The sequence below is a fragment of the Zalophus californianus genome, chromosome 16 (assembly GCF_009762305.2).
Source record: "Zalophus californianus isolate mZalCal1 chromosome 16, mZalCal1.pri.v2, whole genome shotgun sequence".
In the NCBI taxonomy this organism is placed as follows: Eukaryota; Metazoa; Chordata; class Mammalia; order Carnivora; family Otariidae; genus Zalophus; species Zalophus californianus.
Genome location: NC_045610.1, coordinates 10,275,756 through 10,288,879, shown reverse-complemented (window position 1 = coordinate 10,288,879; position 13,124 = coordinate 10,275,756). Strand labels below are relative to the sequence as shown.

General features: G+C 43.1%; 1 protein-coding gene across 1 annotated transcript; it reads right to left on the bottom strand.

Moving 5' to 3' along the window:
• Nucleotides 1–354: 354 nt before the first annotated feature.
• Nucleotides 355–13,019, bottom strand: ZSWIM7 (zinc finger SWIM-type containing 7). Its single transcript, XM_027625517.2, has 6 exons — nucleotides 12,790–13,019; nucleotides 10,359–10,380; nucleotides 6,604–6,706; nucleotides 1,995–2,099; nucleotides 553–672; nucleotides 355–417 (listed from the first exon to the last, which is right to left on the bottom strand). Exons 1-6 carry the CDS (start codon nucleotides 13,007–13,009, stop codon nucleotides 403–405), a joined length of 585 nt encoding a protein of 194 aa, XP_027481318.1. The 5' UTR covers nucleotides 13,010–13,019; the 3' UTR covers nucleotides 355–402.
• Nucleotides 13,020–13,124: the final 105 nt, after the last annotated feature.

Here is a 13,124-nt window from a genome sequence, read left to right as displayed (position 1 = left end):
GTTTCGTCTACCATTCCAACCTCTTAAATAAAATTACTAGTACTTCAGTAACTTAAGAATCTGACTAACTGGGTACCTGGGTGGCTCAGTGGGTTAAGCGTCTGCCTTCAGCTCAGGTCGTGATCCCGGGGTCCTGGGGTCAAGTCCCACGTCGGGCTCCCTGCTCGGCGGGGAGTCTGCTTCTCCTTCTGCCCCTCCACCCTGCTCATGCTCTCTCTTTCAAATAAATAAAATCTTAAAAAAAAAAAAAAATCTAACTGTGGACAGAACACAGTACTAGGCTTTGTTTGGGTCAAATGCTTGATTCATCCAGGAAACTGACCCACGGGGCTCAGAGGCTGGCTCAGATTTTTCAGGAGAAATTGTAGACCTTCAAACTATATGCACATCCTGGCTTGCAACTCACAGTCTCTTGTCCTGGAGGGAAAAGGGATAGTTGACGAGAAGTCTCCAGAAGATCTATTTCACCTCTCCTGCAGGTGAATCTTAGTAGGTGAAGTGTTTTTCTGGGTAGGACTTCTACTTTGAAAGATAACGATGCTCAGTCTATACCTTTTGTGCTGCTTGTTGCTTCTTCACAAATAATATGTCAGTCAGTTGCTTGTCAGAGACCTTTAGCTGCCGACAGGTTCTCATTACCTGACTAAGATAAACCGCCAAGAGATGCTTGCACTGGAACACAAAACACAAACCCGTTAGAGATGGGCAGGGCCGAAGCTGACCAAGACCTCTTGCTACATTTACTAGGAAAGGAGTGGGGCACACATGTTACGGACTCACTGCCTAAAAACCGCAGTTGAAGATGACACGATATATTCTTTCTAGAAATCTGAGGGGATGAAGGAAGTTTTACTTTGCCTGTTGTTTTGGGAAGCCGTTTAGACCCAGCCGACACAGGGTTTATGACCCACCGTGCAAACCAAGACAGGCCCCTCATTTTCGTCTTCAGCTGTCTTGCTTTCCTCCAGCCTTCAGAACACTCTTCACAGCGATGGCAGACATTCCTTGACCTACCGTGTTGCTCAGTGCTTCTCACAGACGATCACACTGAAATCTGTCGGCTACCCCATGAGGACAAGTCTTGTCCCCATTTTACCCACGTGCTGAGTCTGCGGGCTGCTCCCTTAACCGTCGTGCTGTCCCACGGGTGGGTCGCAGAACCCTCCCATATAGGCCTGTACACACCTCTGGGGACATGCTGGACCCTCTGTCCCAACACCTTCAGCTTTAGACACTGAAGGGGCCCGAAGTTTAATCCTGTCGCTTGACAGGTGAAACACACTTATGACATGTCGGCTGTGAAGGTGGTCTTTTAACAATGGGATACCCAACCAGCCACCCCCGTTCCAAGGATGTTTACCAAGGTAACCGTGTGAGAGAAAGGGGAAGAATGGAGCGGGTTCTATAATTTTCCTTGGCAAGTCTTATAAAATAGCTACCTGCTCTCAGGTGGGTAGTGCTTTCTTGTCTGAAATAAGGAGTTATGTGAGTATGTCTTGCTCCTGCTTGATGGCTCTGGGCGCCTGGGAAATGGGCAAAAGTCTCCATGTGCTCTCCTTCCCCATATTCTAGGGGCTAACTGCCAGGTTGTCTTACGGGCAGTGGGAAGAAACACCTCATAGCTGGAGTAGGGGATCCACAAAGTTGCCAACAATCAGTTTAGCTCATATTTTTACCGGGCCCTCTAATTCCCCAGAGCCAACTCAAAAAGTAATTTTGACATTATTTTGTTGCCCTCCGCAAGGCTTCATCTGTGACCTTTTAAAGAAAATAAAAAATAAATAAAAAATCGGGTAATGGATATAGATCTAAAAATGACACTGCATTTTGAGAGGGTAAACCCAAAAGAGAAGACTAACTGCAATCAAGGACAATAAACTATTTGTTTTGACATATAGTAAAAATTCCCGTTTTGTATAGCGCTTACGCCATGCTGGTCAGGGCCAAGAATGTGCTAATCTGACTAGAGTGGGAAGAGCCTTCCTCGTCCTCACCAGGAGGCTGTCACTCTTCCGCAGCACCGAGAAGGCAAAGGCAGGACAGGAACAGTAATGACAAGAAGCCAGGCATGTGTATGTTTTACCAGAACTTCCCAGTACCTAGAAAGAAAAGGACAGATGAGATCAGACTTCGAAAGGCACGCTGGAAAACAGCCTCCTTCCCTTGACTTTATGCATCCGAGGATTCAGGGTTGCCCTGCGAATCGCACGGGGAAGAACTGCAGTAACATGTGACCCAAAAGTGCAGACTCTCCCCTCCTGCTCGGGGCTCTGCCCTCGAGGGCTTCATACAAGGAAACTGGGGTTTCAGACTAGCTAAACCATCCTCCCCCTAGCGATTTAGAGAGCCCACCCTATGGGCTGCCTAGAGAGAGGTGGAGGGGAAAGGTCTCCTCGGACACACTTTAGCGTGGGGTTTCTTAACCTTTGGTATTTCACAGTGGGTGTGTACATTTCTAAAGCTTCCACCACACACCTAAACAAAGTGTGAACATAGGTAGAGTCAAGCAGTGAGACAGGAAGACGGGTCTTCAGAAGAAGGAAAGGGCTCTTAAAAAACATTTGAGGGCAGGGAGAATAAAGCAAAGAATCTTGCTAAAGGGATGACTCAGCTGCACGGGGTGGAGGCCTCCGAATGAGGCAAGCCTGGAGCTGCCTATTCATCTAGCAGGATGGAAGGAGGATATAGATACTTGAGGGGCTGGTTAAGAGGCCCAGTCCAGGAACAAATCGCCTTGGTCGTAGTTGGGGGACAAAAAGGAGACGGGCGTACAGGGAAATTATGACGTGTCTGTGGCATGAAGGGACAAACTTATCGGAGAAATCACTTGTTGACGTCTCTCTACCGCCAAGCACCCCAAACCAAAAATGTCTAGGCCTTCATTCCTGGCTTTAATTTCCAAACCAGAAGTGTAAAATCAGTATCCAACGAAGTAGAAACATCCTGAGGGGCATTTTACCATGACCTGCCACTTACGAATTTGCCACAGGGCTTTCAAATTAGTTTTAGGCTCTGAGATGGCAATTGAAATGAAAAGGCCAGGACTTAAAAAAAAAAAAAGCACTCCTGAGATTCTTCTTTCTCCCCAACAAAAAATAAAGCTTAGGGGCGCCTGGGTGGCTCAGTCAGTTAAGTGTCTGCCTTCGGCCCAGGTCATGGTCCCAGGGTCCTGGGATCGAGCCCCGCATCGCGCTCCCTGCTCGGCGGGAAGCCTGCTTCTCCCTCTCCCGCTCCCCCTGCTTGTGTTCCCTCTCTCGCTGTCTCTCTCTGTCAAATAAATAAAATCTTAAAAAAAAAAAAAAAAAAAAAGAATGAAGCAACAGGGAAGGCCGCAACAAAAGAGCAGTGTTCGAGTGTTGTGCTTGTTTGTCAAACTGACAACAGTCTGAAAGCAGACTGTCTTCCACTGAATCCTGGGAAAAACCCAACATCCAGCAGTGACGTGAACGATTCTTGGGTCTCCGGACCATTACCAATGAATAAAACGTTAAGATTTCTTCCCTTCCTCTACCTCTTCTCTCTAGATTTAAATTTAAGCAGGCATAAGCCTCTGGAATTCTACACTGACTTGAATCGTTCTCTGGTTCCTTCTTTTTGTGGGTCCCCAATCCATGAGAAGACTCTGGACTATGCTGAATCAATGCCAGGCGACTTAGGGAGGGGGAAGAATTTCTACAGAGGCTCCCTTGCCTGATCCTGTCAGGGGCTGGCCAAGACTAAAAGTACACCGTTCAACCGCCTGAGGCAGTAAAATACTGTCAAGAGATAGTAAATCGTGAATTTGTTTCTTCCTTATCTAGCCATCGGATGACTAATGAACCCAATAATCAGGCAAAAATCTGAGTTAGAAATGACTACCACTGGAAATTGACCTCAGGGATCCTCTAAGTCAGTGGCTTCAGCCTTCAATGGAAAAATGACTCCCCCACCCAGGAACCGCCCCCACTTCTCCCACCCACAGTCTGCAATGTTTATCCCCAGGAGAGAGCTTTTAAAAAAGAAACATCTGTGAAAGAGGAAACGGCGCCCCATGAGTAGACTCGTATGAGCCTCCCTTGGAGGAAGTCTGCTGTGGTTCCAGTTGGGTACTAAGGAGTGTGACCCACCTGGACGGTCATCCACTCGCAAGTGCAGTTTTATTTTATGGTTGCTGCCAGCCTCCCAGGAGCCGTCACAGTGCTCAACTGTATTATTTACTGTTCCCTGTGCTCATTGCCTCTGAAAGAAGATTATACATTCCTGCCCTATTAACTACTGGCTGGCTATGTGACCTGCTTTAGCCAGGAAAATGTGAGTAGCCGAGCGGAAACATTACAAATCGGTACAGACCACATCCTCTTTTCTCTCTGCTCTGAGATCCACAATATTCCAGAGAAAGGCTGCTACACCAACTGGGATCCCTGGATGAAGATGTCCTGGAGTGGAGTGGTAATCGACTCTGGATGGATGTGAAGCATGAATGAGACCTAAAACTTTGTTTTTCTAAGTCTTTGACATTTGGGGGGTCATTGCTGCCACAGCATGGCTTAGCCTCTCCTGACTGATGCATCCCTCGTTCTAGGTGAACCCAAAAAGTTTACAGAAAAGCAACTCGGGTGACAACAGCCCAGTGACGACTTTGGAATAATCACCATTGTACCTGGACGACAGTAACAGTATCAGAAGGCTGACCTATGGAAAGATGACCAGAGGAGTATCAGACAGGGTCTGACTCAACTTTTATCATCTCAGAGAACCTCTGACTTAAGCCAAATTTGGACTATAGTAGTATACAATGAGACCATTAAGGTTAAACTGAGGGTCTGTGTAAGATTTCCACAGCCTCATTTAATTCAAAGTTCAAGCTGAAAGTCACAGTACTAGGAAGTTTGCATTTTTATGACGAATAAAGCAATGTAATATAATACAGGATGGGAATGAGGAAAGTTAAACAACTGGCAATCTTGGGAGAAACAAAAAGTCAACAAGAACTGAAATATTTCAAACAAAATCTTTTAAGATTTTAACTAATGACTAGATCTTAGAGTTGGAGGGCAGTTAGAAGTCTGTTTGTACAGGTCAAGTGTTATGCTAATACTGGAATGGAGACAAAAAATCTGAAACTAAAAGATGTGGACAAAACTCAAAGGCCCTTTTTGTTCTGGGTATTTTAGCTACATAGAAACGCCAAATAAAAACACTAAGAAGTAAAATGGAAACACCTAGTCAGGTACAACATCATTTAATAGCTTTGATTATTAATCTGTTAAGTTTGCCCTGACAAAATTCTAATAGGTGGCTTCTTTTAAGTAAATACAATAGTAGGCTTTGCTCCCTCACTAGAAATTAACTGACATGGTCTCAACTCTGAGATGTTCATATAAATAAACCAGAATCCAAATGCTGAAAAACTTCCCCCTTCCTGGTCTTCAGCAAGACCTAGATTACATACTAGAGCTGATGGCTTCTTTACTCCTTCCAAGCCAGATACACACATACACAAAATTTTTAAGGAAATATTATTATTTTTTAAGATTTTATTTTCAAGTAATCTCTACATCCAACTTGGGCCTCGAGATCAGGAGTCATGCCCTCTACCGAGTGAGCCACCCAGGTACCCCCAGACTCAAAACTTGGGGGAGAACACTGCCAATATTTTTATTTCATTCACAAGATTCCCCTCCCTCAATCCCATGGCACTTACCCTTGTCTCATATAGCTACACTGGGGTGCGGGGGAGTGGGAATGGGCTGCAGTGTGGGACAGCAGTTACAAATCCCAACTGCCAGATGTGAGGTTACTTTTCTGCATCTCAGTTTCCTGCAAGATAAATACCTGGTTGGGCTTTTGCAGGAATTATCAACACATGGAAATCTGAATCTTTCAGAGTCTGATAAGAGGCTATTACTTTACAGATCTACGTATCTTAAATTCTAGAAGGCAAAACTAAAGTCCAAGTAGACAACCTGCCTTCAGCATAGTCTGACCCTTATTAATAAGTACTTCCTTCCAGTTAACTAGACAAATTGGGAAGGATAATGTTCTAGTTTCTGAAACATAATCCTAGGGGAACATATAGGCTATTCACTGCTGTAATTCAGGTGATTGAAATATGGCTGAAACTAACTTAATACTAGAGGTTTAGCTCTACCTAAATTTGTAAGCAAATGTGCAATAAAAAAATAATCTTGATCCAAAAAAAAAAAAAAAATAAGTACTTCCTGACAACAGTTTTGAAAGATCACTTCTGATAGATAAATCTGAGCGTGCAAAAGGACCTCAAAATGCATTTTGGCTTTTGCCTGTAGGCAAGAGATAATGAACAAGGTGAAAGTGTCAACACAGTTTTTTGGGGGAAAGTGCTTGTTATAAACACGGGGAAGCAAAAATCAACTATACGCAGTAAGATTTGAGAAAACAGCCTCTCCACATCATTGCTGGTTCTATACACTGCTACTAGGTAGGGTTAAGAGGTCTTATTTAGCTTATTTCAATTACTAACACACTGATTTTATGAAGTTGGGTCATTTGCTTTTCAGTAGCCCAGGAAATATTGGGACTCACGAAAACGTTTTGTCCTAAGGGGCTTCCTTGTTGAGATCATCCCCACCTCTAGATTTCTACCTGGTAAACGCGCCTCCCACTGGGCGATGAGATTAAGGTGACAGACTGTCGGTCCACGAGGTCCAAGGCCTGGATGGCTGATGAGCCGAAGATGAACTTCAGCCTGGGAAACAGAGAGGCTTCAGATTAGACTGCCTACTTTCAGTCACCTCAGGAACTTAACCCAGAGGATCACCACTGGCACTTTTTTAAAAAACTCATTTTAATTTGGAAAAACAGACAATATAGCAAAACCCCACGTAATCAACCTCCCCCGAATGTTAACATGTTTCCAGAAAAAGCCCTCTTTACATATCATAGTGCTTCCTGTTCTTCCCAACTTCCTTTCATCCCTGAGGCAACTGCATGCATTTGTTGGCTTCCTTACTGTTAATGTTTTTGTGTTTTATTAGACAAAGTAAGCTGAATATGTATACATAGCACACACACGCATACACACACATATCAGACATATGTGTGCTCGTTTCCTAAGTTTTAGAACCTAAAAAGATACACTGTAGGCTTTTTTGGCAACTTGGTTTTTTCTATTTAACGTGCTTTTGAAAATGATGCATGTTGATATATGTATTTTTTATTTTTTGACTAACATTTTATTACATAAATACGTACATAAAATGTACATACATTTTATTTTTTAGATACCCTGATAAGCATTCTGATTGTCTCTGTTTTACATTATAAAGAATACTCACTTATCCCCATACGTGTCCCTTAATGCACATGAGAATTCTTCCTGGTTACATAAGTAGAATTGCTGAGACCTAAGATGTGTACATTTTTCAACTTTAATTGGCATTGTCAATAGCTTTCCACAGTGGAAACCAGAGTCCCACCAGCACTGTATAAGAGCTCTGTTTTCCCCATATCCTAACCAAGACCAGTATTATCAGAGATTTTCATGTTTACCACCTGATGGGTATTAATTCGTACTTTCTATATTAGTAATAAAGGCTATCCACCTTTAAACGATAGATCAGAAAAAATTTGGTATGTGGGAAAATTCTTATGATGAGAAAGGTTGGGCACAAAATTAGGTATTTAGAAACTCTCAATCACGTTAAAAAATTTTTAAGAAAACCCACAATATCTCAAGATAAAATATTTAATAAAAAAAAAAAGCAATAAACCAAACTGTAACAGTGATTATCACTGGGTGGTATGATTGTTGATGCTTTTCATGTTTTCTCAATTTTCCAAGAACATTTTTTTTTAAAGATTTTATTTATTTGAGAGAGCATGAATGAGAGGCAAAGGGAGAAGCAGACTCCCCGATGAGCAGGGAGCCCAGACCCTGATATCAAGGCCCCAAGCTGAAGGCAGACGCTTAGCTGACTGAGCCACCCAGGAACCCCAACCAAGAACTTTTTTTTTTTTTTTTACAAGTAGGAGTTATTTTTATAAACTGAAAAACAAAATGGATGGGTTGACCTAAGATGGAAAAGTTAATGTTTTAAAGAACTCATGTGATCTGACACAAAACATGAAGACAGAGCTACTATATTCAAAATTAAAATGTTCAACTTCTTCGTTTTCCAACAAACTTTGTCTCTTGATACAACAAACTATTAGAATGGGAAGTTTTAAATTTTTTACATTAAACATACGAAGATTATCTATGGACAAAGAAAAATGAATAAAATCTGGTCATAACTTTATCAATTAATCACAGTTAACTTTAAAAATGAATCTAGTAAGAACTTTTAAACCTGCCTTTGTAACTTTATAACTTACTGTGAACACCTCCTATTTTTTTTTTTACATTCTTAACGGTTACAAGGAATTCCACTGTAGAGATGAATTACCTTGCTTTTCCCCAAACTCTATTTTTAGATAATTAGGGTTTCTTAAATCTAATGTGAATAACTAGATTGTCTGCAGGTGGGGTTTTGGTTTTGTTTTTGCTACTATAAGCAATACTGGATGAATATGCTCACTATAAAATCTTTTATGAACATGCATGATTACTTCCTTGGGATACACTCTTATAAGTGGAATTTGTGAACTGAAGAATATGTATATGTTTTAAAGCTCCTATCACCTGTTGCCAGGTTACTTTCCAATTTACACTTGTACCAGCAGGGTATCAATTACCCTTTTCTCCATGTTCTTGCCAACATCTGGGACATTCTTACCAACATCGTTTCTGTGGTTGCCAGTTTTACAGATGGGAAGTTGCATCATTATTTTAATTTATTTATGATCACTAGGAAGATCTACCCTTTTCCCCAAAGTTTTTGCTAATTTACATTTTTTTTAAAGATTTTATTTATTTATTTGAGAGAGAGAGAATGAGAGATAGAGAGCACGAGAGGGAGGAGGGTCAGAGGGAGAAGCAGACTCCCTGCTGAGCAGGGAGCCCGATGTGGGACTCGATCCCGGGACTCCAGGATCATGACCTGAGCCGAAGGCAGTCGCTTAACCAACTGAGCCACCCAGGTGCCCCTGCTAATTTACATTTTTATTATTTGCCTATTTTCTTTGTTTTAATAGTAATTTTTTTCTAATATATAATCTCTATAAAACACTTAGTAGAGAAAAACTTAAAACCTTTTTGCAAACCTAAATTCCATCTCTTTTCTTTCCTCTGAAATCATCACTGGTATAGGTTGGTATATATCTTTCTAGATTATTAAATATTAAGTACACATATACAATTAAATGTCACTTATTCCTGGGTAGCTTTCACTTCTTTGTTTCTACTGAGATTGCAGCTGTATTTTTTAACTTTGGTATGAGGGAAAACAATTTTTAATCTCTGTAATAAAAAAACCCTTTATTCTCTTGGTTTTTAAACATTTATGTCATCTACAAATAATGATGACTGTCTTTCCTTGCAGACAGTCATGCTTCTAATTTCTTTTTCATGTGTCAGTGTAACAACTACAACCACTAGAACAATTTTGTTTTTAAAAGATTTATTTATGAGAGCGTGCACATGTGAGCAGGAAAGGGGCAGAGGGAGAGGGAGACAAGCAGACTCCCCACCAAGTGGCGAGCCTGATGTGGGGCTTAATCCCAGGACTCCAGGATCATGACCCAAGCTGAAATCAAGACTCAGATGCTCAACTGACTGAACCACCCAGGCACCCCTACTAGAACAATGTTAAACAAAAGTGACAAATAGTACAACACAAGAATACCTTGTACGGCCAAGATTGGTATTGGCTTTGGACAGATTTTTAACAATCATGTCAAGGAAACATTGTTCTTAGTTTAGTAAGAGTATTTTTCGTTGTTATGTTAATCACCATACATTACATCATTAGTTTTTGATGTAGTGTTCCACGATTCATTGTTTGTGCATAACACCCAGTGCTCCACGCAGAACGTGCCCTCTTTAATACCCATCACCAGGCTAACCCATCCCCCCACCCCCCTCCCCTCTAGAACCTTCAGTTTGGTTTTCAGAGTCCATCGTCTCTCATGGTTCGTCTTCCTGTGTGCAAGACTGTTAAATCATAGTAAGAGTATTTTTTAAAAACCAAGAGTTGTTGAAAGGATCTGGCTTTTAAAACACATTAATGGTTGAGGTGCCTGGGTGGCTCAGTCGGTTAAGCATCCAACTCCTGATCTTGGCTCAGGTCATGATCTCAGGGTGGTGGGATCCAGTGCTGTGTCAGGCTCTACACCCAGTGTGGAGTCTACTTGGGATTCTCTCTTTCCCTCTCTCTCTGCCCCTCCCCCAGCTCTCTAAATAAAATCTTTAAAAAAGACACATTAATGGTTAAAAAAATTACAACAGGATATATACTTACGCTGACAGATGCTCATCAGGAACTGTAAAACACAAATGGGAAGAAAGTTAATCATGTTAAACCGGTGGCCATAGACAAAATCTTTAAAAGACTATAACCAAGAAGATTTTTGTGTAAGACGGTAAATTAAGTCTATGCATCTAATTTTACTCCTTCCAAATACTCCACTAAACAATAATAAAAGGATTATTTTTTAAAAGCATAAATTCCCCAGAATGAAAGGACAGGGAGAAACAACAGCTAAGATACACTGGAAAATAATTTACAAGACCTGAGGAAACTGAATCCTAAGCTAGCAATGGAGAGAGCCAAGCAATAACCTCATTTATACTCCAAAATCCAGTATTCTCTTACCCCTACAACCCTCAGAAACTGGTGGCACCAGATCGCTTTGGAGATGGGGATGAAGCAGGGAGGGTTAAAATAATAGACTCTTTTAAAGTAAGTTCAAGGAGACAGATGGTAGTGGAATAACGCTTTCAGATGTCTGAAGAAATACTATTTCCAACATATAATTCAATACCTAGCCAGGCTATCATTTAAGGGTGAGGTTAGAAAAAACTCTTTAGACACATAAAGCTTCCAAAAGTATACCTCATATACGCTTCTTCAGGAAGCTACTGGAGAATGTGCTCTATAAAATAAGATAGTAAACCCAGAAAAAGAAAATTGTAGAGGGGCACCTGGGTGGCTCAGATGGTTAAGCGTCTGCCTTCAGCTCAGGTCATGATCCCGGGGTCCTGGGATCGAGCCCCGCATCGGGCTCCCTGCTAGGCAGGGAGGCTGCTTCTCCCTCTGCCTCTGCCTCTCTCTCTGACTCTCATGAATAAATAAATAAAACATTAAAAAAAAAAAGAAAATTGTCGATAAACATACCGCTCAACACAGGCAAAGGGAATTCCTAGGAAAATAGTGGTAAAGGAAGATCTCAGGAAATAGCTAGGAGGGCAGTCAGTCCAACAGCTAGGAGAGCAAGTCTAGGCTCTAGGAGAGATTTCCACAGAAGAATGAAACGGATACAACATCTCACTCATCTGAACATATGGAGTAGAGATTTAGAACACTGGCGAAGAGTTTGAGGTTGAATTAGGGATACATACATAGGAAACTAAAAAAACACAACCACAACAGTTGTAATTCCAGGCAAAACAAAAAGTTATGCAGGAAAGGAGAAACAACCACAGCTTCCTACGTGGCCCAGCTGTGATTAGATATCACATCATCATACAAGTGTAAACTCAGAATCTCGATCTAAAAATATTATCATTGAAGCATAGAGAACAGTAACAGTGCATTACTACGTAGAACAAATATTTTAAAATAGCAGGAAACGGTTCTGCTGGAAATAAACACGAATCAATGCCAGTGGTCCCTCTGCCTGAGCCGTGAGCCAAGAGAGTCACAGTGTGTGGATTAACCCATTCAGACAGAGCCCACTTTTGGCAACCAGTGTTTGAGCTAACAGATTGTTTTTTCCCCCATCCTTTTGGGGATCCCGACATATCGGAATACCTGCCTGGCCTAATCTTTTAAACATACATACCATGCTTACGTCAGTATGGATAAATACAGTAACTCAAGATAAACCCTTTCAGGGGCGCCTGGGTGGCTCAGCTGCTTAAGATAAACCCTTTCAAAGTACACTCCTTTTAAAACAAAAGCCGTCCAAGTGAAAAAGCAGCGGCAATTTTGAGGTGTGCACTGCTATTAAGTGGCCGTTTTTTACACTGGTTGAGTAGTTCCAGTTGGTCTGTGCATTCTGATTAGAATTACCATCTTTAATACGAGCATGCCCTGAACACATCTTGAGAGCGCCTGGGTGATTTTTGGTAAGCACAGTCACAGAGCATCCTCTGCTGGTCAGAGAAGTAACAGTTACTTTCACAACATCCCTATTTACTCCAGTCACTGCGTATGCATTTGGGTTTTCAGGTTCTAAAATATTTATCTGGTGCACACAGTGTGCGCGACGATTAATTTTAGAATTAAGATTTTGAGGGGGGAGAAAAAGACCACAGGCAAGCTTAATAATCAGTTAAGAACTTCACCTCCCCGTACCTGCCCGCAAGCTCCCGTGTCTTCTGCCCTCCTGGCCCCAGGTCCCTTCTCAGGGGTTTCGTGGCAGCGCCCAGCGCTTCTGTCCCGGCTGCCCCGCCGTACGGCAGGGAACCACCGCGCTGCTCCCTAAACAAATCGGGCTTCCCTTTTCCTTCTTTTCTTTCCTTTTTTTTTTTTTTTTTTTTTTACGAACTGGGGTTTGGGAATAGAACCGCAGGGGAAAAAAGCCCGGAGAAGCCAGGACGAAGAGCGCGGGGGCGGCGCCCCCAACCCCGCGCCCCTCAGGCCCAGAGAACTCCGCCTCTCGCCTCCCCGCCCGGCCAGGCCAGGTCCACCGCCCACAGCGCAGCTACGCACGCCCTCCGGCCCGTACTTCGCGCGTTCTCCTGCACCGCCGCAGCCATCTCGCTCAGGAGCTCCTCGACGACAGCGGGCAAAGTGACTCCCGGCAAGGCGGAGGCCATGGCGTCCCAGGCCTTTACCCTCCCCCAAAAGCCCAGCAGGCGCGACGCTCCGACGGCGACTAGCGAGAATTCCCGCCGTCGGTCGGGGGCGGGGCGAGGCGAAGTGGCGTCGGCGCGCGTCACGCGCATGCGGGCGGCCACGACGACGCCTCCTCCCACCTCGCGGCCCGACCAATCCGGTGGGCGCTCGGCGCTGGGGGCGGGACGTCCTGGGATCCGGCCGGGCCTGCAGTGCGCCGAGGAC

Coding starts and splice junctions, on each gene's coding strand:
- ZSWIM7 (XM_027625517.2), bottom strand. CDS start 13,009: ATGCGCGTGACGCGCGCCGACGCCACTTCGCCTCGCCCCGCCCCCGAC. Junction 10,381..12,789: donor GGTGCAGGAGAACGCGCGAA/GTACGGGCCGGA, acceptor TGTGTTTTACAG/TTCCTGATGAGCATCTGTCA. Junction 673..1,994: donor GGAAGAGTGACAGCCTCCTG/GTGAGGACGAGG, acceptor TTTGTGTTCCAG/TGCAAGCATCTCTTGGCGGT.